We start from the raw sequence: 27,985 nt of genomic DNA on the forward strand, positions 1-27,985 counted from the left end.
GCTTGGAAATTGTACCAGAACCTAATGTTTTGCTTCTTTTCGTTTTGGCAATTCATACCCAAAAGTGTTACTTATTTTCTTTGTAAATGATGCAACAATGTGGAAGAAATATCACTTACAGTTGGAGAGATCTGAGTTTTTCTAGTTGGCATTAAAAGTAGCACACATGCAGAGTGGTGAAATTAAAATGATGTGTATAACATTTTAAAGTTATTATAGGCCTTTAAAATGCTAGGTAGATTAAAAAGGAAAAGGCTGGTTCATGAATTTTGGTCTTTAACACATTGTATTCAAGAACCATTTTTAGGTCCCTGTTCTTCTAGGCCTCACTGCTTCAAACACAACTTAGGTGGAATTTTTTTTTTAAATAATTATACTTAAGTACCTGATGATCTAATGAAGACAATTTCTTAATGTGTCAAAATGAGTTCTTTGTATCTTATTTGACTCTTTTGTTGCCTTCTGCTAATCTGCTTTAGGACTCTGAAATCCAGGCATTTTTACAATGCAGACTCTAGCAATGGCATTCATTTGGAACCCTGCCTTTTGTTTACTAGCTTTCCCAGACCCTCATGGTTTCCTTTGGTCATCTGGTGTCTTCACTAATGTGATTGGTTCTCCTAAGCTCTGCAGGTAGCCATGGGCCTTTATAAGTGGGATTTACAATGGGACTCAACACTCTGGCTGCTAATGAAGGCAGCCACAGGGATTTTGTTTTGTGTGGGTTTTTTTTCAGTCTGTCTTCCAAAAGAGTGAACAAAAATTGTTTGCTGGGTATGCTAATTCTCCTTGTTTTCTGTTTACTTAATTTTTACAATTGATTTACTAACTGTGGTGCAAAAATATTTTTGTTTAGGAGTCAGAATGTTTCATCTGCCAACCCCTTCATGCCAGTCACTAGAATTGTTTATTATTGAACCTGGAAAGAACAAAGTAGAGTCTCTGTTTAAACTCAACCAATTGGCATTTCACCTTCATCTGTTTTTGTCTTTCAGGAGGTTTTTGACCAATTTGATTGTTTTGAAAAAAGAAAGGCTATGACTGGGAGCCTTGGACTCTAGTACCAGCCCTGCTACTTTGTACTTCTATAATCTTGAGTAAGTCACACTCTTTGATTTCTCATCTAAAAAAAAAAAGAAGAAAAAAAAAAGGAAAGTGTTACCAAGGTACATATGGGATCCAAGATAATGTTTCATATTCTTCCAGCTTTCTGCTCTTTTTACTACCAAAGCGAACTACAGGGCCCTTTCATTTGATTTTTGGGTATACCTACCATGGAAAAACAAACTTGCATTAATAAAGTGCTTTAACCAGCAGTCAGAGCAATAATTAAATATAAAGTGTCCATATCATCATTTTCGAAGTGATATGCTTTGTAGATTATAGAGAAAGGATTTATTGGTCCATTTTCCAATAACGGAACCCATGCTTTAATTGCTCTTTATAAGGGAGTAGTTCTCAGATGAGGTTTAAAGGTCTTCCAGAGGTCATGGGTTCTTTGGAATTTAGGATGAGAAGGGACATCAGCAGTCGTTGTGTCCAATCACTTGAGTTTTACTAACAAGGACTCAAAAGGCCCAGAAATGCTTAGTAGCTCATCCATGGTAACAGAGCCCGTAGAGCTGCCAGGAAGGCCCAAACTCCCATGACAAAATGGGACATACTAGGGAGGTGCTGTCCTAACTTTCTCTTAATGAAAAACAAAATGAAAGGTGAAAAGGAGGGACTGTTTATTCCAAGTCTAAAACTTAAAAATTACTGCTTGATAGTATTAGGTAGTTGGTTAATTACATTTTAGCTTCCAGATTAAAGTCAACCCAATCCCACAAATGTTTAATGAGGACATACTGTGCATGAGACATTGAACTGAGATGATGCTCCTACAAAACTGTGCAGTCACAGTTTCTGCCCCTCAGAGACTTACAGATTAACTGGAGATAAGACAAATAGTACTGCACAAGTTGCTGGGAATAAAAATGATTTAAAAAACACAGGTTTTCAAAGTCTCAAAGGACTTTTTGAGGATTTATTTCAAAGTCCAAAGGGAGATGGAGTTAAATAGAACCTGATAGGTCAAGTGTTCGTTAGCAGGTCAAAGGTAAATTCAGGGTGCTTTGGGAACTCACAGGCAAGGCCTTAAGTCAAAATGGGAGTAAAGAACTAGTAAAATAATAAAATTTGGGCACATTTTCCTATTCTTGAGTTAGTGATTGTTACTGGAGAAAATCAGCCATGCAGATTGATGTCACTATGAATTCGTTGTCTCTAACCCTAGCTATAACTTAATTGTGTCTTTGACTGTCCTTGGCTGAATCCCTCTCCTTTTTCTTTTATCAATTATTCCAAATCTACTCTATTCTCTCCAAGTCTGTACCCACTGCCCTTTTCTCAGCAGGGTACCCCTCTCACTTCTAGAAGCCCCTAAAGAGTCCCAGTAATCTCCTTGAATTCAGCTGACCTGTAAGAGCTAGTATGCCAAGTGCTTTATCTCCAAAACCCTGCTACCCCTCAACTTCAGATTCATCTATGAAATTATGACTGGATATATTCATTTGGATATGTCACAGCATCTCAGAATCAATATATCTAAGACCTGAATGCATCACCTACCATTCAAAACCTCATCTTCCTCCGCAGAGTGCCCTTAATATGAGAAGGTGCCATCATCCCCCACAATTTGCATTTTAGAAAAACTGTCTGACTGGAACATGCCAAATTCAGAAAGAATGTCCATTTAGGAAGCTGCAATAATCCAAACCACTGTATTCCTTGTCACAGTACTTAACACATCGTATGTAATTGCATGAAAGAGAACACAGCCAAGTGATTAAAAACATGTTTGGAGTAAGATGGTTCTGTACTGATTCCTGGCACCACCACTTACTAGCTAGCCAAGTGTGTGACCCTGAGCAAATTATTAAACTTTCCAAAACTGGGTTACCTCACCTGAAAAATCGGGACAATAACAATACTAATATCATAAGGTGTTCTGAGGATTAAATGAGATATCACATATGAAGCTTCCAGCACTGGTATCCCTAACTAAGATCTTTGAGGGCAAAGACCATTTCTGCCTTGTTCACCACTGTATCTGCAGGACGTGGCACAGAAGAGGCACTCAATAAGCATTTGTTGAATGAATGGTAAGGTCATGGCATGCTTGAATTGAAGTACTAACAGTAGGGCGAGAGAAAAGCAATGCAAAGTAGAGACCTAGGCTTCATCGTGAATCACTTGCCCATGTCATTAGTCACCAATCTCTAATGATCCCCTTTCAGTCTACCACTAGAGGAATCTATTCAGAGCTGAAATGGGAACATGCCATTCCTTTGCTTAGTGCCTTTTTGTGTGGCTACTTTTTATCTACAGGATCCAGTCTCAACTCCACATGCCTGGGCCTACATTTTCATGTTCCTTTCCTACCACTCCCTCTCTCACCAGTGGTAGTCTAATAATGCCAGATTGGTCTTGTCTTCTGAATATCCTGGGCTATTTCAGAGAGGTGCTTGCTTATTTTTTCAACACCCTTCTCTCCTGTATCAGTTAGGATTACATTTGTCTGCAAATGACAGGAAACACCAAACAGCAAGTTGGAAGTTTATTTCTTTCCCACATAAACAAAGTTTGGAGGCAGATTTCTAAGCTGATGAAGCATCTCTGCTCTCATCAGGGTTCGAGGCTCCTGCTTTGTAGCTCTGCCATCGATGTATGCCTTACATCCTTTCCCTCTCTCCCTTCTTTACTCCCTCTGGGACCTTGTTCCATTAATCATCTCCTCTCTTCTGTACCATCCCTCTCTTTGGAGGGAAGAACCTTATCCTATAAGCATCCCTCCTTGTAATTACTCTTTTACTTACAGCTACCAACTTATTTCCACCCTAGTTCATCACACTTCTTGAAAGAGTAGTTGCTATATGCCATGGCAACCTGACCTGGGATCGAACCCGCAACCTAGGTATGTGCCCTGATTGGGAATCAAATCCACAACCTTTCTGGTGTATGGTACAACACTCCAACCAATTGACCCACCCATCCAGGGCCATATTGGGTTTTTTTAATTGAAGTATAATTGACATATAACATATTAGTTTCAGGTGTACAACATAATGATTTGATATTTGTATATATTACAAAATGATTACCACAGTAAATCCAGGTAATATTCATCACCATACATAGTTATAAAATTTGTTTTTTCTTGTGTTGGGAACTTTTGTTTACTCTTTTAGAAACTTTCAAATATACAATACTGTATTATTAACTATAGTCACCATGTTGCATGTTACATATTGTTTTATGTGTAAAACCATATAAACCATAGAGTTTTATAACATATTTTCCATTTCATGTATTACTTATATATTCTATGTCAAAAATGTACTTTTTATAGCTTCATAATATTCCATTATGGAAGGATTTGTGACGGTTAAATGAGACAGTGTATGTGAGGTACATGGTAGACATTCATTAAATGGTAGTGGTTATTACTGTTACTATACTGTGCTTAATTCTTTCCCTATTTGTAGGGTATTAGGTTGTTCCCAGGGGTGGGGGAATTAATTTTTTACTTTATTATAATAATAATAGGCATTAACTCTTTTTATTAGCTAGAAACATTTTTCTTAGCTGATTATTTTTTCTTTTTATTTGTTTTAGATGTTAACTATACAGAAGTTTTATGTTTTCACCAATTAAATCTGTCAGTCTCATTCTTTGTGACTTCTAGGATTAAAAAGTTAATTTTTCACTATGATATAATAAATCTTGAACATGAGAAATATCTGTATAATAAATTTTTAATTCTGTTTTCTCTTACTTTTATGTGGTTTGATGTGGGTGGGCATGTACATGTATTTAGGTATAGATACTTAATCTTTTTTCTCTCTGGAATTTATTTCTAGTATTTACTAAAGTTTTTAATTAGCTGTTACTTCTTAAATTGTTAAACATTATTTCAGTATCCTTATGTGAATCATTTGTTCTCCCCTTTATTTTATAATACCTCAATCATCATAAAATAATTCTTCTAGATAATATAAACTGTCGCCAAGGATCGTCTCATTCTTGTGCCAGCCCTAATTTTAAGTTATACGATTATTCAAACAATATTTTTGAGTGCCTACTGTGATTTCACAATAGGCAAAATACAAAAGCACAGTCCCTACCTTCATGTAGCTTAGAATTTAATAGGGAAGACAAACAATCAATTGGTGCTACAAATTATATAGCTCAGAAGTGAGTGAATTGTTACAAATGAGATGAATAAGGGTCTTTGAGAGCTTTTAGCAAAGGGCTGAGGGACTCAGGGAAGCAGAGCTTGAGTTGAAATCTAAGGAATGAAGGGGGTATGACTAGAGAAAAATAAAAGATAGGATGGGTGGTATTACAGGCAGAGGGAACTTAAGTATTTAAAGGTTGGTCAGTGTTGCTGGAGCATAGCATTTAGGAAGAGAACAGTGCAAGCCAAGGCTGGAGACATAGGCAGGGATATTGACAATATTGATTGTTATCTTCAAAGCAATATAAAACCACCAAGTGCTTTAGCAAAGAGTTGACATGATTATATTTTCATTGTAATGCAGAGAAGTGATTGAAGGGTGCCAGCAAGGAGGCAAGGAAAGCAATTAGGCAAGTGGGTGCTGGCTCCTAAGCTGCATGAGTGTCCTTACAGCATGGTGACTGCCTTCTCTTTAGTGATCCAGAGGTCAAGGCAGAAACTGCAACATCTTTTATGACCTTGGAAATCACACACCGTCACTTGTTCAATATTTTATTGATCATACAAGTCAGCCCTGATTCAGTGTGGGAGAAGATTACACAGGAGGTGAGAATCATTGGGGCCATCTTGGAAGATATACCATAGATGAAACCCTGTGAACTCCAACATATCGTTGCTGGACAGTGTATTATGGGGGTGCAGAGGAAATTGAGAAGCAGCATAGGGAAGGAGGAAAACCAGAAAACTTGTGAGATGAAATCCAGCGGAAGGAAAGAAAGTTTCAAGAAGTCTCCCAAAAGAGCATGTTGAATAAGAATTGAAAAATGTTCATTGGACTTGGTGACATGGATTATCACACGGCCAAAAGCTCTTTCTTCATAATGTGATTTAACATTTATTTTTATTCACTTTCTATCACCTTTTTAAAAAAGTTTTTTTCCATCTTTTCTTTGATCTTTCTTATAAATTTATAGATGTCTTAATAATGCTCCCCCAAAATCCTACTGATATTTTAATTAGAATTGTGTTGTTTATTATTTTGTTTGAGAAAGATATTTTTACAATGATTAGTCTTCTTAAGAAATCTAGCATATTTCTTTGAACATATAAATTTTCACTTAAATCACCTACATAAAGTTTGGCAGTTTAGAAGATGATATCACATATATATCAATAAGGTGGTTTCTGGGTATTATTTTTGTTGCTATTGTGAATGGGATGTCCTCCCCACCCCCATTACCACCGTAGAGTGTTCAATCTAGAAACGTATTACTTTTTATCTCCCATTTTATGGGTAAGGAAACAGGCTCAGAGAAGATAGGTGATGAGTATAGTTACAGAGTAGAAGAGTTGGTAACAATTTAATACTGTCTTAAGTATCACTTTCTTTGTATTAGATTTCAAAGTAGTAATACACATTTTATAGCACATCCTCAGTTTTTAGCATTGTCATTTTGAAATATAGTGTTATGACTTGAGGAACTGCTTCTCATCTCCAATCAATTCTCTCAAGACCTGATTCCTACCAGATAGGAACTATTTCTTCTTTGAGGTCTAAGTAGACCTAACAACCTATTGCACTGAATAAATCTTTAATGAAGATTGAATATTTCCTCTGTGGTGAATCAATTATTCTTGTTGAGTCTCTGAGGAAAGCTTTCTTTTAAAATGTCAGGTAGTGGGTTAAGAAATTTGTTTTCCTGAATATTGTTATTAGTGACAAAGTTTGTTTCAGTGATATAGAAATTCATGTTCCTTAGGTTTTTTCAGCTGTCTATTTTTCCTCGTTTATATAAACAGTTTGAATTCTTCTGTTATCTCAAATACAAATCTATGATTCATTGACCTGGTAGCATGCAATAAAGTCATTTGCTGTGAAGGTTGGTTTTTCTCTTTTTAGAATTTGTAGTATTTGGAGCTCTGAAAATGGAAAATATTTGCTAATGAGGTATAAGAGTGTTAGTGGTGCAAATACATAAATAATTTTTTTCTTTTAATTGATAGAAATTTGTATTTCTTGTACTTTTAACTATCAGCCATATATTTAATTTTATTCTTTTAACTTTTTTAAAAACTGATATTAGGTTAAAGTGAAATACATTTATATTTATTTGCCTGTGGAGGCTCTAATTTATGAAGTTAGTGAAATAGCTTGAAAAATTTCAACTTGTGAACTGTAATCACTGTAGTGGAATCATTTAGTGCAAGTTGTTAATGTGCCAATCAGATGGAATTTATCAAGAATCAGTTAGAGCCCAGCCAGGCATGACTCAGTGGTTGAGCATCGACCTAGGATCCAGGAGATCAGGGTTCGATTCCCAGTCAGGGCACATGCCCGGGTTGTGGGCTGCAGCCGATCAGTGACTCTCTCATCATTGATGTTTCTATCCCTCTCTCCTCTCCCTTCCTCTCTCTGAAATCAATAAAGATATGTATTTTTTTTAAAAAAAGAATCAATTAGAAAGCCAAACTCTTCTAATTTAAATGAAGATAGAAAACAATGAACAGGTGGGGAACAGGGTGCATATATTTTTCATACTTTTTCTACACTAGGAAACATATAGTCATAATTTTGAAATAGAGAATTCCTTCATTTTTAAGGAATAATTGCTTTCCTTAAACTTCTGGGACCTATATTTCAATTTAAATAACTGTTGACGTTGTTTGGTGTTTATTTCACTAGAGGAAGATTGTGTAAGTGTGTGTGTGATGACAGTTATAGTACATATTTGATAATAGGGTATAATAAATCAGTTGAGTCATAGTGGTCTGATACCTGTTTTTAAGGTCTTTTTGACCCAGGAGTCTGTGACCTGTGAAATCTTCATTTCTTTGGATTTGTTAAGATATTTTAAAATGCAAGGATTTAAATTTAGATGAACACCACTGCAAGAAGATGCCTGATGTGGCCAAAAATGTAAAGGATATTAAGGTATAAATTGGAAAGCATTTAAGAAGTTTTGACACCAATTAACATGTGAGAAGAGAGAATCAAAAGTTAAGGAAATTTCTTTTCTTCTTCAACTTGTAATAAAGAGAACCTGAAATTTAACCTGGTATTTTCAACGCTCTGATTACTCAGCAGTGAAAGCATTGCCAAGAAAATGTACCCAAATCTTCAGTTACAGATTGTTCTTGCATTTGATTGGAAGGGCCATATGAGTTGTTTATAAGGTATTGCAGATCTAAAGCTGCACAAATGAAGGTTGAGACTTGGGGGAGGGTTCAAATCAGTGAAGGGAAGCTCCGTAGACATTACAGCTCTGTCCAGAGGCCAAATGGGAGATAAATCACTGCTGGCCACCTCTCTTATTATTGAAATGGTTCAGCCCTGGGGTTTAACTGAAGGACTTACAGGTTTTTGAAGTGCAAATAGGATGGTGAAGGGTAAACCCTTTTAGGGTTTCATTTTGATGGATTTTTTTCCTGTGTGGATTTCTGGCACTGACTGTGATCTGGAAGGGGCCCTTTAAAAGGAAAAGTTTTGTTTTGTTTTTGATCAATCAGGCAATAAGAACTTTCCACTGGGGTGTACTTTTCCTGCATACATATCGATCCTATTGTGTTTAAAAGTAGGTCATTTAATTGGGTCTTTTTTGAGCCCTCTGTAATGTAACTGTCCTTCCAAAGTCACCGCTCTTTCTTGGTATTAATGCCAAAGTTTGAGAGTGTTGAAGGATGTAGTACTTTTGGATCAGGAGTTTTGGGGGGTTACTTAGGGTCATTGTGTTAAAGTTGTCTAAAGATCAAGTCCATATTATAACAAGTCCTTTATATATTGATAAAGGACTATAATTGATAAAGGTCTATAATTATTTCATCTTTTCCCCATTGAGTTATGTAAGTGTACATATTTATTGAATTATTTTGTATGCTTTCTGTTTTACCATCATAAAATAAAAACCAAAAAATTCTGAGATTGTGAAATATTTGTACTATCTTATTTCCTCAGATACTCTGAAGTGTTTAAGGAAATAAGGGAGACATTAAAAATGTTAAGAAAGAGATATGTCGATGTATCAAGTTGAAAATTTTTCTTTTACTCCACAAATAATTCAAATACAAGAGACAAAATATCTTTTAAATTTTATTTATTACTTTGTAAAACTAGGATGCAAAGAGTCATTAGTGACTCCAAAAAAATTATAACTTAAAGGCTTTTTGTATAAAAATTTTAAATATTTGTCTTAAAGAAAAGCCATTGTAAATCCTTATGTTTTTTTCTTAGAAATATAGTTGACAGGACTTTTCTTGAGCATTTGGCTCTTTATTTTAGATTTAACAGATATTTGTATCTTTACCCTGTTTGAAAATGATAATGTATTTAGCTGCATCAGAGATTTTCCTCTATGGTGCTTGATATCCTTTGTAAAAACGGGTTGTTAATCTCCGTAATTGACATTGATCACACAGTATTCTTAATTGCCTTCCAAATCAGTTTTTGTTTTTCTGTTCTTCAAAAATTTCCCTTCACTGTATTTATCTAAATGTTAGAGTTAAAATTACAATTAAATGTTAGAGTTCACATTTTCCTATTGCTGAATGAAGGTTTTAAATAAGAAACTTTAAAAAACAACAAAAACAAAAAACACTAGATAGCATCAAGCAGAGTCCTCTGCATCTACAGCGTCTCTGTCATTAGTTTGTTGCTGGGAGATGTTAAAATGACCTTTCCTTTGTTAGAAAAGAGATCTGTAGTCCTTCCCAGAATCCTCTTGTTAACTGTCTTTTTAACCCAAGTTGGAGGCTGTCTGATGAATGACTGGTGAGCTTTTTTTATGAGCTACACATATTGTTGACATTGTGTCACACGTTGCTTTTTAATTTCTAATGTATTTTTAATTTGCAAAGCATGCCTATGCCTTTCACAGCAGTGGAATTGAGTCAGCATTTCTGAGTCCCGATATTGCTTTGTGCAAACAAGACAGATCAGGCTTAAGAATGCTGCATCATAAGCCTTAGATTAACTGAAACACACATGTGAATGAATTTCACTTTGAATATTGTTGAATAAAAGAAGATACTTGAGAAAGCCCCCCCCCCCCCAAGAACTCTTGCCTCTTGGCAAGTGAATTGCCCCAATATAAAAGCATTGGGAGGGAAAAGTGAGCTGCAGAGTGAAAAGGCAATCCACAAATAATCACTCTTTTCTGCCTTTGATTGTGCCAGATTTTTTTGTGTGTGTGGCAATTGTTTTCTTTTTCGCTTAGAAGAGGTTTATGGTCCAGTGTCTGTCATGAGTCAGCCCCTGTCTTGAGGTTGCAGTTGTATTTCTCTCTGGAGTTCCTAGAGGTGATGTTATCTTTTGTTCACTCAGCAGTGTGGTGGTTCCTGAGAGCATCTGTCACTTTAGGCATTACAAGATGGATGGGTCTCCAGTGAACTGCTGGTTGAAGCAAATGGTGAAAATAAGAAAAGACAAGGGGCTACAGGGTCTGCAGAGTGGACAGACAACAAGGAAATACTGTTTGTTAGAAATCAAGAGTAAGCTGAGCAATAGAGGAAGAGAGAGCAAAGATGGATTATATGTCATTTTATAAACAACTTGGAAATCAGAGTCTTTTGGTGGCTATCGTGATCTGAGGGGGACATCTGCATCATGGTAAACAGTTCTGTGCTTTGGATTTGCAAAATGTGTTCGGACATTGGCAAAAAAGTCTGGGAAGAGTGTACTGGAAATTACAGTGGTACGGAATGTTTTATGTGAGAGTGTTGCTGTTTGGAGAATTAGTAGTCTTTTAAAATGTAAAGATTAAAACATTTATTAATCTAAATTTTTCTTTATATTTTACTTTCTCTTTTTTCTTTTCTTCCTTTATTTTTTTTTCTTGTAAACAGCTGTAGATATTAAAATGTTTGAAAAGTTTTAGCCACTTAACTAACATCCTTACTGTTTATACTGAAACTTCTTTGACATTTTTGCAGGGAGGTTCTGAAAATTCTATGCCCTTGCCTTAGGGAGGCTGGGGCAGATTTTAAGTTATTTTAAGCAACCTTCTATTTAATTTAATGGACTCTTTGATGAAAGAAAGAAAATAATTGTTATTGATCTGTCAGAACAAGGTGGAGATTTTCTATATTTAGAAATTCATTTTGTTGGCAAAAGTCCAATCTGTAAGTCCTGACTGGTACAGAGTCCCTCCTGTGTGAGCAAAGGAAAAGAAAGAAGCTTGGTCAGAAAGTAGGAAAGAGGAAGAAGGGCTAGGAGGCAGTGTGTTTGAAAAAAATGATTTTGTCAAACTTTTTGACACTCGTCTATGAAAAAGACCATAGGTTGGAAGGCAAAGAAATTAAGATGATTGGAAGCTTTAAGCTATACAAATGGTAGAGTATCTTCCTTCTCTATGGGTGTAAATAATAGATGAAAGAGTAAGAGTGACAACAAAGGATCAGGCCGTTTAAGAGAATGTGTGCAGCCTGAATAGGGGTCTGTGGCCCAGGGCCAAAGGTCTTAGCTTTGAGTGTAATTAGAAGAAAATACAAAAATGTCATTACTAGCAGGTGAAGTGTGCAGCACGTGGCCAAAAATTAGCAATTTTAGACTCTGAAGCTATTGGAATTGGATTACTGACCTTTTTTAAAAATCATTAAGGTCCTTGTGGAGTCATATAGTTTCATTGGCAGTAATGCAGTTTGACCTTGTTGACCATATGGGGTAATCTTGGGTTTGGATGTAGGTAGCAAAACTCCTGCCTTACAAAAGGATGTCTATTTGTGTGTGGGTAGGTGAGAAATACATGAGTTTGAAAATCTGGGTTTTGCATTTTTATTTGTTCTTTTGCCTGAAGATATTCTTCTGACAGTGAGAGGTAAGATAAAGATTTTTATTTCAAAATCTAAAATGGTACTTTTCTCTTGTTCCTTTCTTTCACGTTGACATAAAAGGGGAGTAAGGTGAAAAAAAATTTTTTTTTTAGAAAACATAAGTTGATATTACTTTACATATTTTAGTGCTATAAATATGCATATTAAAATTAGTACATTCTTAGGAAAATCTTTTGTTTTCTCTTTAGACACAGTAACAAAGGAATAGAAAGACTTCTAAGTTATATATAAAAATCAGTGACAAATAACTTTTATTTCACTTGATGTTTTATGACTATAGGCAGTGGTTTATATTGACCATAATCTACCTAGAGAACAGAATAATATGTACACTGTAATTTTCACCCAGGTATATAATTATGATTAGTTAGTCTAAAGGGTAGGAAAACAGTAGGTCTTTCTTCTGGCAGACTTTTTTTCTTGTATATTATTAAAGCATTAGTTTCAAAAAGTAGAGAACAATTTTAATCAATATAAGCTATATTTATGTTTTTCATATTTCTTTGAGGAGGTAAATTTTGAGAAGCATCAGAGATTATAAAACGTAAACTTAGAATAAGAAAATTATCTTCTGCTAATTTTATTCCTAAAAATAAAATAAAAGTCTGTGGGCTTTTGGCAATATGGGAACACCTGTCAAAATGCAGACTTGACAGATTTATTCATTCTACACTTAGAGGGGGGACATCTTCACAACAGAAATTATTTTTGAATATATATAATTATGAATGATTATTTGGGGAGTATTGACAAAGGAGAAATATCTGTATTTGCCAGTTGTGATGTATATGGGATTGTGTAAGATTTTGATAATTTATTTCTCACTGTAATTTTTGTGGAACTATAAACATTTAGGTTATTGTATTCTGGAATATAATGCATCTGTTAATTAACTTGTATTTATGTATATATTGTTATTTTTTATGTTTTTGCAGGTACAAAAAAGCTTTAAACAAGTAAAATCTAGGCAACAGGCTCCCTGAGGTATTGACATCCCAGCTTAATCATGAGCGTGATTCAAAAATGTTAATAAATAAACGAAGGTATTGTACAATTATAATATGCCCCCCAATTTTTCAAGATCAAGTCTGTTTTATAAAGCTATATTTAGAAATTAAATAAAGCTACTATATTTGGTGCTTAAACTGATTAACCAGATATTTCTATGAACTCTCCTTCCTTTTCCTCCCCATCTGCTTTCCCCTCCCTCCCCATCCTCTCCACCAAAAAAGAAAAGGGAAAAAGTATTCAGCAAGGAGTTTTTCCCCCTGCATCAGCCTCTTTGTGTCCTATTTCCTATGTACCTAAATTAAGATAATTAGAATTCAGTTTTCGATTCCCTTTTGTGAATTCTGGTTTTTGTCTTTCAAATTGTCTAATAAGAGATTATTAATTACCTAGATTATTGTCCTCTGCAGAAAAACCCCCAACCATATTTAAAATTTGTATCATACTACACTATCCTGAAATGTATGTTTTTAAAATTTTATGAAAGTTTTTTTTTTTTTTAAGAAGGCTTGTGACTTAGAAAGGAAAAAAAGGGTGATATTGCCCTTTTTCTCCCTATGTCAAAGAAAATCAAAAGTGAACTTAGAATTGAGCATTTAGGGGTACTATTTTAGTTAACCCATGTCTGTCAGAGCAGAACCCAAGACTCTCTCTCCTTTTGGAAGTTACATTGTGCTTAAATAGCCTGGCGTTTCCAAGAGAAGCCAAAGATCTTTTCCTCTTTTATGACCTGTCGTATCCTTTTGAGGCCAGAAAGAACAAGAGGGTCATTGCCGCTTCAGCCTGGGCCCTGTTTGTTCCTTCATGGTGTCCACACAGATCCTGAAACCTAGTATTGGCCTAACATTTGGGCCTGGAACATCTGGAAAGTGGTCAGAGAGGGAGCTGAGGAGACAGAAGAGAGAGAACTGTTGCGTTTTGTTACACCAGGTGCTAGGAGGAAGCAACATTGGCCTTTTTGATATGGGAGGCAAATTCTGTGGGCCCTGGAGTTGGGCTTCAACAATTGAAGAGGTCAAAGGACAGCTGAGTGGGGTCAGTGAGACACCATGGGGTGTATTTTGTTACTTAGTAAAAGGAGCAGCCTCCTAAAACCTTAAAGGATTCTCTTGAAAATCTGTGTTGTGAAAAGGTTTTATGAGTCTCACGGCAAAAACTCCTGATTTATCTAAGGAATGCTTGCTTTTGTCTAATGGAAGGATAATCCTTACCAAATGTTGGCACCTACTATAAGAGTCAATATAGGTCTGAAAGAACAGTTAGGGTTTGAAGTGTACTTTGCTTTCCAAAATGTTTTTCATTTTCATGTTTGTCTCTTTCTTTCCTTGGAGCAGAAAGTGGGGGAGAGAGAGGGGTAAAGAATAAGCCTACATTAATTTAAAAATTGTTCTAACAAGCTTTCGACTGACCCACAAACAGGATATTATAAACCTTTAAAAACACCAATATTTGTGAACTCTAAAAAGTTGTCTTTCAATTTATTTTAATGTATAAAGGAAATAAATGGCTCAGGAAGTTTAATGTTTCTGGATTATAGAAGATTTTTTAAAAATTTTAGGTGTATTTCATAGAAGTGGGTATCAGTTGATGAATAACTTTGAACCTTGTGCTTCTCCCTGCATGTGTTTCTTGCACATTTTCTAAATTAAGAAGAAAATGCTAGAGTCAAGAATAGAGAATTTAAAAAGCAAATATAATAAAGAATTTTCTCTTCTGAGGGAATGGAGAAGGGGAGTGGAAATCTGCATGTTGTAAGAGCTTTCTTTCCCACAGCCCATGACCTCAATATACCACTTATATGATTGTGGATACCTCTGAAAGGTGTTAGCCACTGGTAGGTAGGTAGTGAAAGGAGGCTGTTAGAGGAATTTGGCCACGGTTCCAATTTATACACTATATGCATGTACATGTACATAGAGCATATATTACAATATTATTGGTAAGAGCAAAAAAGATAAAATGATGAGAAGTATACAGTAAGCTTTGTTTAGCATTTTATTACTAATTTATAAATTTACAATATGTGAATTACTTATGTGTGTGATTTTTTAAAATTTTCAATTCTTTTAAATAATTACTCATTTTAAAGCAACATATACCTAAAAATGTAAGGCTTAGTATGCAGTGTGTTCTGTGTCTATTTTCTCAAGGTTAAAGTGCCTTTCAACAACTAATTTAGAAACCTAAGTGTAGTGACTGATAATTGCCTAGAGAAAACCCACAGCTGTTTAAGTAGCATTGAAATTGTGGCAAAACTGACAAATACAATTAGCAATGTTAATAAGAAGATGGGAAGACAGGAGCAGATGACAGAGTGGAAAAATGAAGGCAGAAGGAGTAACAAAATCCATAGAAGAACAGAATGTTCAGTTTGCTTTGGATTTCCAGTGCTTTTTCTTTTAAGCTAAGTCCCTTTTTTACTGCTCTTTGAATGGGTGTTTTTGTTTTGTTTTTGCAAGTTAAATAATTCAGAGACGTTTGTTCAGTCCCTAATTCACATCTGATTTTGAAAGATGCCGGGCAGTTGTTTGGCAGTAGTATCTAAGAAAAACAGTCAGATTTTGCTGATTCTAAAGCACAGTTTTATTTGTGGTGCTTTTTAAAATCAATTTTGAAGGTATTTCTCTTTGACTCTAATTACTGTGAGTGGGGATTCCTTTACCCCTCTTTGTACCCTTATAATTCTTATTAGTCATCCAAATACATTACAAAGGAGACCAAAGCCCTGTTTCTAGATTTAGTGACCCAGTATTACCAAAACAAACCCTGCAGAAGTCTTTAATGTGTTATTATTAATTATATTTATCTGGTTAATGTTCTTAGCTCACTTTCCAAACAACTTCTCAGGAAAATTAAATGGGTATAGGTAAATAAGAGAAATTAAATGAATATTATATGAAAAATATTTAGTCACCTGTGCCCTTCCCAGTGAAATGTGGGGAATTATTATAGTATCTTTTGAAATTCTCCCCTTCATTTGGGAAATTGGCTTTTGCCTCTGGTGTTTTATGCAGATTTTAATGATTGTTGTGATAAATCCCCAGAAGTTTGTTCTCTGAAACCATAGAGACTGGGAACTCTCTGAATGTGGCAGCCTTGATGGATGTGGTAAACCACACTTTGGAAGCATTTCGCCTTATTTAATGTTTTCTGTTCTGGATTATTGACTCTTCTCCCGGTTGAAAAATTGGTCTCTGGTGACATGGTAGAGGTCACATGTTGCCTATTATTGTTTTGCTTCTTTGATCTTACACAGGGATTGCCTCTGGTAATTATACTAGTTCCAGAGAGTCTTGATGAGATGTGTTTATTTTACAGAAGAATTTCTGGTATTTCAAGGAGGAAGAAAGTAAAGATTTCCAGTAGTAACATGTAACTCTTTGTTACAAAGGAAAAATAGAAAAATAGCATTGTACTTTATCTTTTAATTATGACAGCTTTTAATAATAATTATTAAATGAGTTGGCATATTACAATAATTATTTCTGTAACAATTTAAGATATATTGCATATCTGTAAGTATATTGGTAAAAATGGTTAATTATAAAATTAAGTTATTAGGGCTGGTTTTTATTTCAGTACCAAAGATACTTTTGCCTTCTAAATGTACAGAACTATTAGACTGGAAATTTTGTATTTTAATTTGTTTGCATTTTCTAAAGATATCTTAGCAAGGAGGATGAATAAAAATGAAATAAAACTTTTGTTTTGAATGCATGGTTAGCTTTGTGATTTTTGGAATGTGCTTGGAAAGAGATAATATCTCTTCAAATCCATTTAATGGATAATTGGATAAGACACACAAAAAAGCTCAATGTGTTCATTTTTTAAAATTCTATTCCCATTTTTTAACAAAATATTTCCCCCCCAAGAACTCATAGTCCAATAGGGGAGTCAGACAAATACTAGATCCAACTATTAAGAGTGACAAATGTCAGTTTAAAGAAGAAATGAAATGCAAAAAGAGCACAAAAGAGAACTGTGAATATACGCTTGTTTTTAATTTTGGATTACAGATTCCACAAGAACTAGCAAGAACCATGTTTGATTTCTTTGTCTAGTAGTCACACATTATCACTCTCATCAGTGAATATATATATATTTATATATATATATTTTAATCGTCACCTGAGAGATGTTTTCATTAATTCTAGAGAGAGAGAGAAAGGGAGAGGGGGAGAGAGAAACATCAATGTGGGAGAGAAACATCGATTGGTTGCCTACAGCACTCGCCCCAACCAGGGATCAAACCTGCAACCTGGGTATGTAACCTGCTGGGAATTGAACCCATGACCCTGTGACGCATGGGGTGGTGCTCTAACCACTGAGCAACAGCAGCCAGGGAATCATTAGTGAATACTTTTAAGAGAAAGGGCATATAAACAGTGATGTCTATATCAAGTCATTTTCTTACATAGAGCCAAAGAATCTGCTGGCTCTAAGGGACATTAGTGTTTTGTATATATCATTGTAAAATTTCCCAATATATAATTTATATATAATATCAAATAGCAGCTTTTGGAACTTTTACGTTGATGGTCATTTGTTCCTAAAACAACGCCCCAGAATCTACTGTAGTGCCCAGTACATAAAAGAGAAGGAATGTATTTTATCTTAGTAGCCTCAATGTAGCACAGTGCTTGGAAAAACACACACACCTTACTATTCTAACATTTTCTGCACATTTATTTTGTGCCAGGCACTATTCAGAAAACTTTCTCTGTGTGTAAAATTTCACGTATTCTCACAAAAACCTATGACATTAGTTGTATTACCCCATTTTACAGATGAGAGACTAAGCAAATTGCCCAATTTCATACAGGTTAGTGGGTACAGGATCTGAATTAAGGTCAACTGACTCCAGAGCCTATGTGCTTAACCACTTTGATAGTAGGATTTCTATAAATGCTGTCTGGCTGGGTGGATGCTTGTTAAAGTTTGGAAAGTGGGTGACAATATCAGTAGAGAAAAAGGTTAACAGAAAACTGACAAGTTATACAAAGTTGTCTTTTTAGTACTATTCCTGGCAAATAGGCAATAAATTGTGCCTTAAAAAAACAAACCTCAAACAAAAAACAACTATATACACATACCCCACACATAGAATTTATCATCTTCACTTTCACCTTTTTTCCTATTTCAAATAGCATATTTTAGTGGGGGGAAAACATGGGCATTTGAGTCTAAATCTGAACCCTGGTTTCATCATTTACAAACTGGATAAGGTTGGCATGTTGCAGAATCTAGATCACTTGCTCTGTCCACCTGTCCTTTCATTATGAATCTGCTTGTGGTTTTGTGCACTTGTTCGTCTATCCTATAAATGAAAGTTAGCTCTAGAGGTTGGACTACAGTCATTACACCCACTGGCAGGAATACTTCCTAGGTGATGTGTGTGTTTCATATTATCTCCCATGGAGAGGCACACAGCCTCTCATTGCCTCACTTCTAGTGGTGCTAAACTTGATCAGTGGGTTCAGCAGGTGTCAGCCTGATCCCTCTGTTATAAAGTTCCCCATCAGTTTTTTATCTGATGGTGTCACTTATTATCATTGTCAAAGTGAATTTTACATTAAGGGTTGCAATGTGGTAGTTTTATAATTCTGTCATTCTTTCCACATTTATTATAGTTAGAATTCTTCATTTAAAACACACACATACACAAAAAAAAACTCTTTCTCCATAACAGGACTATTTGGTAACTTTGAAGTACAGGAAGAGCAGGATAAATGCTTCACTCTTCCCTTTTCCTTGTAGTAGGGTTCAATTAGGTGCTTTGTTTTTGTTTTATTTTGTTTTCCAAAAGGAATGCTCTCCTTGAATATCAAAATTAGTGAGTTTTTACATTTTAAATATGCTTCAGTCCATTGCATTTTTTTCCTTTTATGTTGAATTTCTCTAATCTTTGGCCCATGGGAACACTTCATGTTGACGCCTATGTCTTCTGACATGACCCATTAGTCCTTGACAGCTTCTTTGCTCTCTGGAACAAGGTGTTCAAGGCTCATCTTGTGTATTTCCTGCCCTAGACCTGGAACTGGCCATACCTTCTAGGAGTCTTGATTCTTTTCAGTGGGAATGATATTATTAAACCACAATCAGGGTACTGGGAAGTGCTTATTGTTATTGAATTGCCATTGCTTCTTGGACTTTTTAGTAGATAATGCTTGGAAATGCAAATTTGAAACCTTTTAAAAAATGAGTTATTACTTAATATATATATATATCCCCATCTACCTGCTCCATAGCCTAACTAGCTGTTAAACCAGGCAACCCTAAAGTAGTGTCTTAGATGCAGTTCTTTTTCTTTTAGCATGTCCATGATTTATTATTTATTGATTTATTTTTAGAGAGAGAAACAATTGATTTGTTGTTCCACTTATTTATTCATTTATTGGTTAATTCTTTTTTTTAAAAAAATATATCTTTATTGATTTCAGAGAGAGGAAAGGAGAGGGAGAAAGAGACAGAAACATCAATGATGAGAGAGTCATTGATCAGGTAGCCCGCAGCCCGGGCATGTGCCCTGACCGGGAATCAAACCCTGATTGCCTGGATCCTAGGTGGACGCTCAACCGCTGAGCCACGCCTGGCCAGGCTATTGGTTAATTCTTGTATGTGCCTTGACTGTGGATCGAACCTGAAACCTTGGCATATTGGGACGACGCTCTAACCAACTGAACTACCCAGCCAGGGATTATGCATTTTTTAATTAGTGTTTTTCTTGTTCTTTCTTGTCACTAACTGTTATGATCCTTTTAAAAATACTTTTTAAAAAATTGTTTATCTCCTCCAGATAGTTATTATTAAAACTTAACCTTTACAAATAGCCAACTGCAGTACCTTGAAAATATTTATCTTTGGTCAAAAGAGAAACTTGTTGAGGGAGTGCAGTTGAGTCAGTGCAAGTATACCGTAACTGGGGGAAATAGTTTGGAGTATTATGCTAGAAGGCTGTAGTAGAAATTCCAACTCTTAATGAGAGGTTCTCAGTCCAAGCACTGGAATGAATTTTATTTTCCCTGGAATCCTGGAGAACCAGAAAGGGGCAGAGGGAATATTCACTTTGCAAATTCACTTGTTCTTACCATCTTTTTTGAATAGAAGTGTATTTTTCAAAACTGCAAAAATAAACTAACAAGCAAAATAGAAACAGACTCATAGATAGAGAACAGACTAACAGTTGGACTGTTAGAGAACAGACTAACAGAGGAGAGGGCGTTTGTGGGGCTGGGGGAAAAGGTGAAGGGATTAAGGAGAAAAAAAAAACCATCTCATACACACAGACAAAGCAGGATGATTACCAGAGGGGAAGGGAAAATGGAGGGAGATAGAAGAGAGTAGAGTATAGGGGGATGAATGGTGACAGAAGGAGGCTTGACTTGGGGTGGTGAACACGCAGTACAATATACAGGTGATGTATTATAGAATTGTACTCACAAAACCTATATGATTTTATTAATGTCACCTCAACAAATTCAATAAAAAATAATAAAGAACAGCACAAAAACCAAAAATAACTACATGTTCAAGGATAGCACTGAATTGTCAATGAGAAGGGATAGCGTCATACTAAGCACTAAAGAAGTCTCAAGTCAGTTCCGTAATTCTTCACATTATCATTTTTAACAATGCCCAGTTATGTTTTCATTTGGAATAAACTTGGTCAGTTCCTTTCACTCTACCAAATCTCTCCTTGGTTATTTTTCTTTGTCTTCTTCTGAGTATTGCTAATGCTCTTGTAGGATTATGTATGTCTTCTATGAGTCATCACCACTGGGTAATGGCTCCCTCTCCTGCTGAGCCCAGATGCGTACACCGGGTCCTTCTCAACCATTCCTCCAGGGACTTCCTCCAGGGAGCCAGTCAGAGTTGGAATTCCAGATGGAATTTAATATCTATCCCTCACTTTGTTGGGAAAAGTAGGGCCTAGATATTCTCAAAATTGCCTTTCTTGAAATGAGATTTACCCAAGTTGAGCCTATATATTACTATAGAAGGGCAGTATTTGTCATCACATGGCTAGATACTGAGTCTTCGGTCCAACCCTTACCAGTTGTGTGATAGTGGACAAAGTCACTTGGCTTCTCCAAGCTTTAGTTTTTTAATCTATGAAGTGGGAAGAGGTCATACCTACTTCAGAATACTGAGGATTAGGTAAATAATCTTTATAAAGTGCTTAGTGTACTGCCGAGCTCAACAGTTTCTCAAACTTTTCACCTCAGAGCCCCTTTATACTCTAAAAAACTGAATTTTATTTATGTGGATTATATTTATTAGAAATTAAAACTAAGAAATGTTTATTAATTTAAAAATAATAAACCCATCATGTATCAACATAACATATTTTATGAAAAATAGCTATTTCTTTAAAAAAAAAGTTAGTGAGAAGAGTAGTCTATCTGCATTCAATCTGTTGCAATGCTACACATCATGCAGTCTCTGAAAAATTTTACTGTACACATATGAGAGATGAGAGTGAAAAAGGCAAATAATATCCTAGTAATAGTCTGAAAAGGGTTTTGACCTCATGGACCCCAGAAAGCGTCTCAGGGACCTCAGACCATACTTTGAGAATTGTTAGCCAACAGTTAGCACCCAATAAATTGTAGTTATGTGGGAAATTTTATAACTAGAAAGCTCTATACAAGTACTAGTGATGAGAATTAAAGGCCATGACTTCAGAACTTCTTACTATAATCTTCTCCTGAAGAGTCTCAAATAAGATTGTGGTTCAGATGGGGCAAAAGACACAACAGTGTTTTCAAATAAATGCTGGTGCTACATAAATTAGTCCTCTGAGTTTAAAAGGCTCAAATCTTGCTTTCAGAAATTTGTTAATTAAATATATCATCCTAAAGCTTTCTCCTTTTTTTACAGAGAAAAGTCTTTCTTTCCCCCTAGGGTAATAAGATCTTAGTAGAGAGAGAAGTAATTAGAGATTTATTCTGAAACCATTGATAGAGTTGGTATGGGGTTATGGTAGCCCACCAGTTTTAAGGTGGAGGTGTGGCCCAGTTGTCACCAGGTTGGGCTTCACAATTGACAGGTCAATCTCGATTTACTGGTTGGAGAACCTTGATGTAAAGCATTTATTACTGTTTGATTCTCAGATACAAGATCCTTTAAAGTGGCTTTTGAAATGTGTTTGGACTGAAAACAGCAACATGACATGATAACTAATAATTTATACAAATTGTTATAACAAGATGTATTTATAGTTCATATCTTAAGATACATGAATATAGTTTATTTCAGCTATATATGTACTTTGCAGATATTTGGTCCTCTATATAAATTGTCTTCTTTCTTCCTCTTTTTTGGGGGCAATGCTGATGTAGACAATGGGGAATTCATATGCTGGGCAACTGAAATCTGCTCGGTTTGAGGAAGCTCTCCACAATTCCATAGAAGCCTCTCTGAGATGTAGTAGTGTGGTACCACGGCCAATTTTTTCCCAACTGTACTTGGACCCTGACCAGCATCCATTCTCACCTGCAGGTAAGTTTCTCAATCCCACACATCCCTAGACTCCTTTTAAAAGAAGTGGGCCTTCTAAATTGGGGACCTCTGAAATAAACTGGTTAATTGTTAGAAAATGCTAGTCTACTTGTTTTCAGATGTCTTTCAGAACTATGAATTTTTCTTTTGGTTATCTTTCCTAAACATCTTTTTTTTTTATTAAATTGATTTATTTTTTAATAAAATAAAATAAAACGTGATTATTTTTTAATTATGTAAAAACGATTTATTTGCTTACCCAGATGTAAAACCTAAGGTGGAGGATCTGGATAAAGACTTGGTACACCGCTACACTCAAAATGGAAGCCTGGATTTTTCTAACAATCTAACAGTTAATGAAATGGAAGATGATGAAGATGATGAAGACATGTCTGATTCAAATAGCCCACCAATTCCTTACTCACAAAAACCTGCCCCAGAAGGGTCTTGCACTACAGATGGTGGGTTTCCATTTTGTGGTTTTTTTTCCCAATCCCTCTAATATTGCCTGACTAGTTTCCAATCATTAGATGTGGTGCTCAAGGCTAGAAAACAGTAATTACTGAAAGGAATGAGGAATAATTATGCACTTACTCATGTTATCTCCTATGACTTCATAGCAGGTGTTATAAGAAAGACAAGTATTATCACCCCATCTTATAGATGAAGAGACTAAGATTCACAGCAGTTACTGGCTTTTCCAGATGGTATGTGACAATGGCAGCCTAGACCCAGGTCGCGTTTTTTCTAGTACTCCAGGTACTTCCTGCAAGAATGGTACTACTTTAGGAACTTTTAAAATGTTTTCTTTTCCTACTTCTTTCTTTTCTACCCTCAAAATAATAACAGAGCTATCAGATGCTGTATATTTACCTTTTCCATTTATTTTGAACACTCATCCAAATGTTGTTATCTATAGAAGAGAAAAATGCACATGTTTTGATAATCCAGTTTTATTTTGTCAACCACCTCTTCTACCAACACTCTAACCGCACTTTTAAAAAGAAGATCCTAATCATAATATAAAACATTTCAGTATTTCATGGTTTTGATGATACCACAACTTAAATTATACTCTATTTTCTGCATTTCGTGGTATACAGTGCTGTTTCCTGGCCTTCCAACCCTAATTAGTATGTGGATTCTATTTTATCCATATTAGACAGAGTATAACTATTATACCCAGACTGACTTGAAAATCTTGAGGGTAGAAGGAAGAAGAAGAGGAGGGGGTAAAATTTCAGGACATTCCCTCTACAAAGTTTGAAGTGAAAATAATCTGGATAAACTAGAGATTCAAATATGCCAAGACAGATGAATGAGTTTGCACTGTTTGAAAGTTTTATTTTTTTCTTTGATCTCTCTCTCTCCCCCTCCCCCCACCAATTCTCTATCTCTATCTCTCCCTCCTCCTATTTGCTCTCCCCCCTCCCTCTCTTTCTGCCTCCCTCCCTCCATCCTTCCCTCTCATCTGATAAACTACCTAGGGGATTAGGAAACCTGAGTAATCTTCCTTGTAGTTTATCTTTGCTTGCTTCACTACAGGTGGTCTCTAACGATTAAGTACTACTGCTCTTGGAGTTGGGCCTACTTCCAGCACATCATTTGTTATGAATTTGCTTCCACATAATTGGTTTCTTTTGCCCAGACTTAATATAGTATAATACACATGGATTTACTCATTACCGATGTATGTATTACAGACCTTTAACCCTGTAGAGGTGTGGGAGGTGACTGGCATCTGGTTTCCACTTACCTGTTTTATGTCCCTTTTCATGCCTTTTATTTAATTGGTCGATCAGTAACAGCTAGAAGTGGAAATAATGCTTAAAATATTGTTGGATTGTCATCAAGAATCTTGTTCTGTGTAAGAATTAAATAGAAGCAGAATAAAAGCTTTAGAGGATCATTGTGAAATATCAAAATTTATACCAAAAATGGGGGAGGAGTTCCCCTGTTTTTCCTGTGCTCTAGGTATGTTTTTAGACTGCCTTTGGGGTGTCTGGCATCATTGATATACTATATAACCAGGTACAGAAGGCTGTTTAGGACTCACCAAGATATAAACTCAGTGATCTAGCAGATAGCAAGTGATTCTGTGAAGTATAAGAGAAGGGTAATAGTTATTATAAAGTTAAAGGAAGAAACTTAGAGGAGCATTTTTTCTAAGAAAAAAGCTATTTCACCTAAGCACAAGATTCATATTCTAAGACAATCCCAAGATACTAGCTACACTTAGATTCCATCAGCTACTTTGGTTTCTTATAATTAATTACATGTCCATTATTTGTTTTCCCCCTTTAATTCACCTAAGGGTAGGCATTAAAAACAAAAGACATCATTTATAATTTAATAATTTATAGTTCATCCATGGCTCTTTCAATTTGGCTCATTCTAAGGTAGTTCTAAGAGTCTTCTCACTTAAAGCCCTGAAATTTTCCTTATAAAAATATTAGGGAATAGGGCAATGTAATGCTGGACTAGCTTCAGTGGAGCACCTTCCTGTCATGGGAAATCCTCTATTTACCTAAGGCTTAAAGGAAGCTGAAGCTATTTTTAGAGGTAATTTAGATAAGCAGATACTTAACACCTGATGGACTTCTGGGGGTTACCATTCAGATGTAAATTTTGGTTGCTAATTTCTTATGTAAATTATTGGAATAGTGTAGGTTCCTACCCTGCTGGGAAGCAGTTGATTGTCTAAAAGGGTGAAGGGCAACCAAATTTTCGGCCTCCAAATACTGCCTTGATTACTTTAGTTTGTGTTTACAGCTGTTTCAGTAAACTTTGCCCTCCTCCCATTTAGATTATTCCCGTAACCTTCAAGTTGGAGATAATTGGAGAATGCAAATCTGTTCTGTGAAGTGAAAACCTTGGCTACTTTTCTTAAGAAAATGCAGATGGAGTTTATTAAAGAGAAGCCCTCTACTATTTTTTAAATAATTTATGCTTTTTGCTCTATGTGATGAAAAATTTGGGGGCTGCTGCTTGCAGAATTTCTCTGCAAATGACACGCTTCTGTCCCACATAAAAAGCCAAATTGAAATATAATCACTAAATATTTGACTTAACATTGCTAGTTTTGGTCCTAGAAACATACTGGTACATTTTATATAATCTTATTTGAGTGGGGATCTAACTTTCATATCTAGCAAACAGCACCTTTAGGCATAATTGTAAAATTATTCGTTTTGTGTTCATTAAAAGACTCAGTGTTCCCTGAGTTTTCCAACAAATTATCCTGGGCATAAATTAAGCAACATATCAATACAATAAAAAACAACTTAAAATTATGTTATAGTAAAAATCACACACAGGCATGGTTTTCAACCGAGTAAGTCCTGAGTTCATTTAACTAGTTTGTACTATCCCTACATGTGTAGGATGGAAGGTCCTCAGAACATTCTGTTTTAAAAGTAGGATATTAGAATTGTTATTTACTAGGTTTTAGAAATTGGTAATGATATCTATTTAAGTTTCACTTATAATTCCCAAGTATCTTGGAATACCTTAAATACCTGGTAGTTTATAATCACTTGTTGAAGAATGCTATATCTGATGATCTTGTGGTTCAATATAACTCTGGTAGTCAAAAAGGCTTGTAATAATTTGCAGATTAGTATAAATTGGTACAGACTTGTGGTTCTAAGTAGTTCGCTCTTTCTAATGTAGAGTGAATCAGGGTTGTATTACTACTTAGTGACAGAGACAACTCCCCAAGCATTCTGTTTTCCATCAACAGGCAATCGTAAACCTCTCATCACTGACTTTGGGAAGATATTATATATTCTGCTTTTTGGAGCAAATCATAATAAAGGTGATACTTCTTAGGAGAAATGTGTTTCTAGTTTTATTGTCTATGTGTAAATTAATAATTCCTTTGATTTAAAAATTAGTGTTCCTTTTAAGACTTTAAAATGCCTCCTACATTTAGTATTTTAGAATTTGGTGAAAAGGACTATGTTCACTCCTCATAGTTTTAGTTCTGGATTATAACTGTTCCTAGCTTTTCTTTAGCTAAGTTGAATAGTATGTTTTTCATCTGTTTCCATATAGTAAACTTCCCATATCTTATATCACTAAACATTACTGGACTATTATGTAACCTTGGGCAAGTTCCCTAACCTTTTTGAGCCTCAGTTTCTCCATCTATAAAAAGGAGATAGTAGTACCTACCTAGAGTTGTTGAGAGGGTTAAATAACATACTCTAAATAGTGTTTAGCACTGTACCTGGCCTATGTTAAGTGCTCCATAAATTTTAGCTGCCATCAATATCATGATTGTATCATCATCATCATCATTATCAACTTCCAACTTCCAAAGTTCAAAATAAAGTGTGAATCCTCTTAATGGGGGTGGGGGCTGCAGATTTTTTTCAAGGGGTTTATGTATCCATAGCCTCCAAAAATGTTTTGTAAACTGAATAACTAATATGACTGATATATAAAAATGACTATTTTTCAAAATAAATACAGGTGATATTGTGAATAATAAAATACATATTCATTTAAAATTGTTAAAGAATTCACAAAAACATTTTGACATTATTATTCTCAGTTCCTGAACACTAAAAGTTAGATTTGAATTTTTTTAATGTTAAAAGGGCATCCACAAGCTTGACATAGTTGAACTCCATTGTCATTATCATTTTAGTCTTTCTTCTGTTGACTTTTTCCAATTTTATTTTGTCTGCTTTTGTGGTTTGATGATCCAGACCACATAAGTACCTTTATATGCACCACAGCTTCATACAAAGTGTGGGTGTTGTTTTCTTTTCATTTCTCATATACTAACTGATGGCATCCAGTTGTTTGTTGGTATTTGGCTACTGTCAAAATATGAACTGATGCTGGGATGGATCTAGCATGGCTCTTCTCTACTTTATACTGGGCAGCGGTGATAGTGGTCGCCTCTGGTTTGCATGTAGAGTTAGGGGTTCATTCTCCCCCTCCTGCGACTCCCTCAAATAGCACATATCATACTTTTGTTCAGCCTAATTTGGTTGCAAGTGACAGAAACCCAACTCAGACTAGCTTAGGCAGAATGAAGAAGTTATTGGAAGAATTCCAAAGCAAAAGACGTCCCGACCAAACCATGGGAAAGGCAGTTACAGCTGGGCTCCCGGGATCCAAACTCCACCAGAACGATACCCCCGTCCCTCCTGTCTCTGCTGACAGACTTGTCTCATAGGGCAAGGAACAGCGCTGCCACAGAGCTAACCAAGCCATGCCCTCTCTGGTTCCATGTTCAGAAGTCTTAAAGAAAAGGCTTTGATTGGCCTGTATTATGTCAGGTGCCCTTCCCTGGACTGATCAGCTACAGTGGCCCAGCTTGGGTCAGGTGCTAGCTCCAGATCAAACTGGAACTCTCCAGGGAAATCACATCATTAGAATGCAGGGAGGATCATGTCCCTGAAGATGTGGAGATCAGTG

The 27,985-nt window shown here is 35.6% G+C and overlaps 1 protein-coding gene across 1 annotated transcript in view; it reads left to right on the plus strand.

Annotated features, from left to right (window-relative positions):
- GREB1L (GREB1 like retinoic acid receptor coactivator) overlaps positions 1 to 27,985 on the plus strand; it is a 201,713-nt gene that overhangs the window by 83,656 nt on the left and 90,072 nt on the right. Inside the window, exons 2-5 of the mRNA XM_087818992.1 lie at positions 996 to 1,097; positions 12,979 to 13,086; positions 22,393 to 22,552; positions 22,816 to 23,013. Coding sequence (XP_087675118.1) covers positions 22,396 to 22,552; positions 22,816 to 23,013 — 355 coding nt within the window. The 5' untranslated portion in view covers positions 996 to 1,097; positions 12,979 to 13,086; positions 22,393 to 22,395. The remainder of the gene's footprint in view (positions 1 to 995; positions 1,098 to 12,978; positions 13,087 to 22,392; positions 22,553 to 22,815; positions 23,014 to 27,985) is intronic.

The sequence above is a fragment of the Miniopterus natalensis genome, chromosome 7, assembly GCF_054644295.1.
Source record: "Miniopterus natalensis isolate mMinNat1 chromosome 7, mMinNat1.hap1, whole genome shotgun sequence".
In the NCBI taxonomy this organism is placed as follows: Eukaryota; Metazoa; Chordata; class Mammalia; order Chiroptera; family Miniopteridae; genus Miniopterus; species Miniopterus natalensis.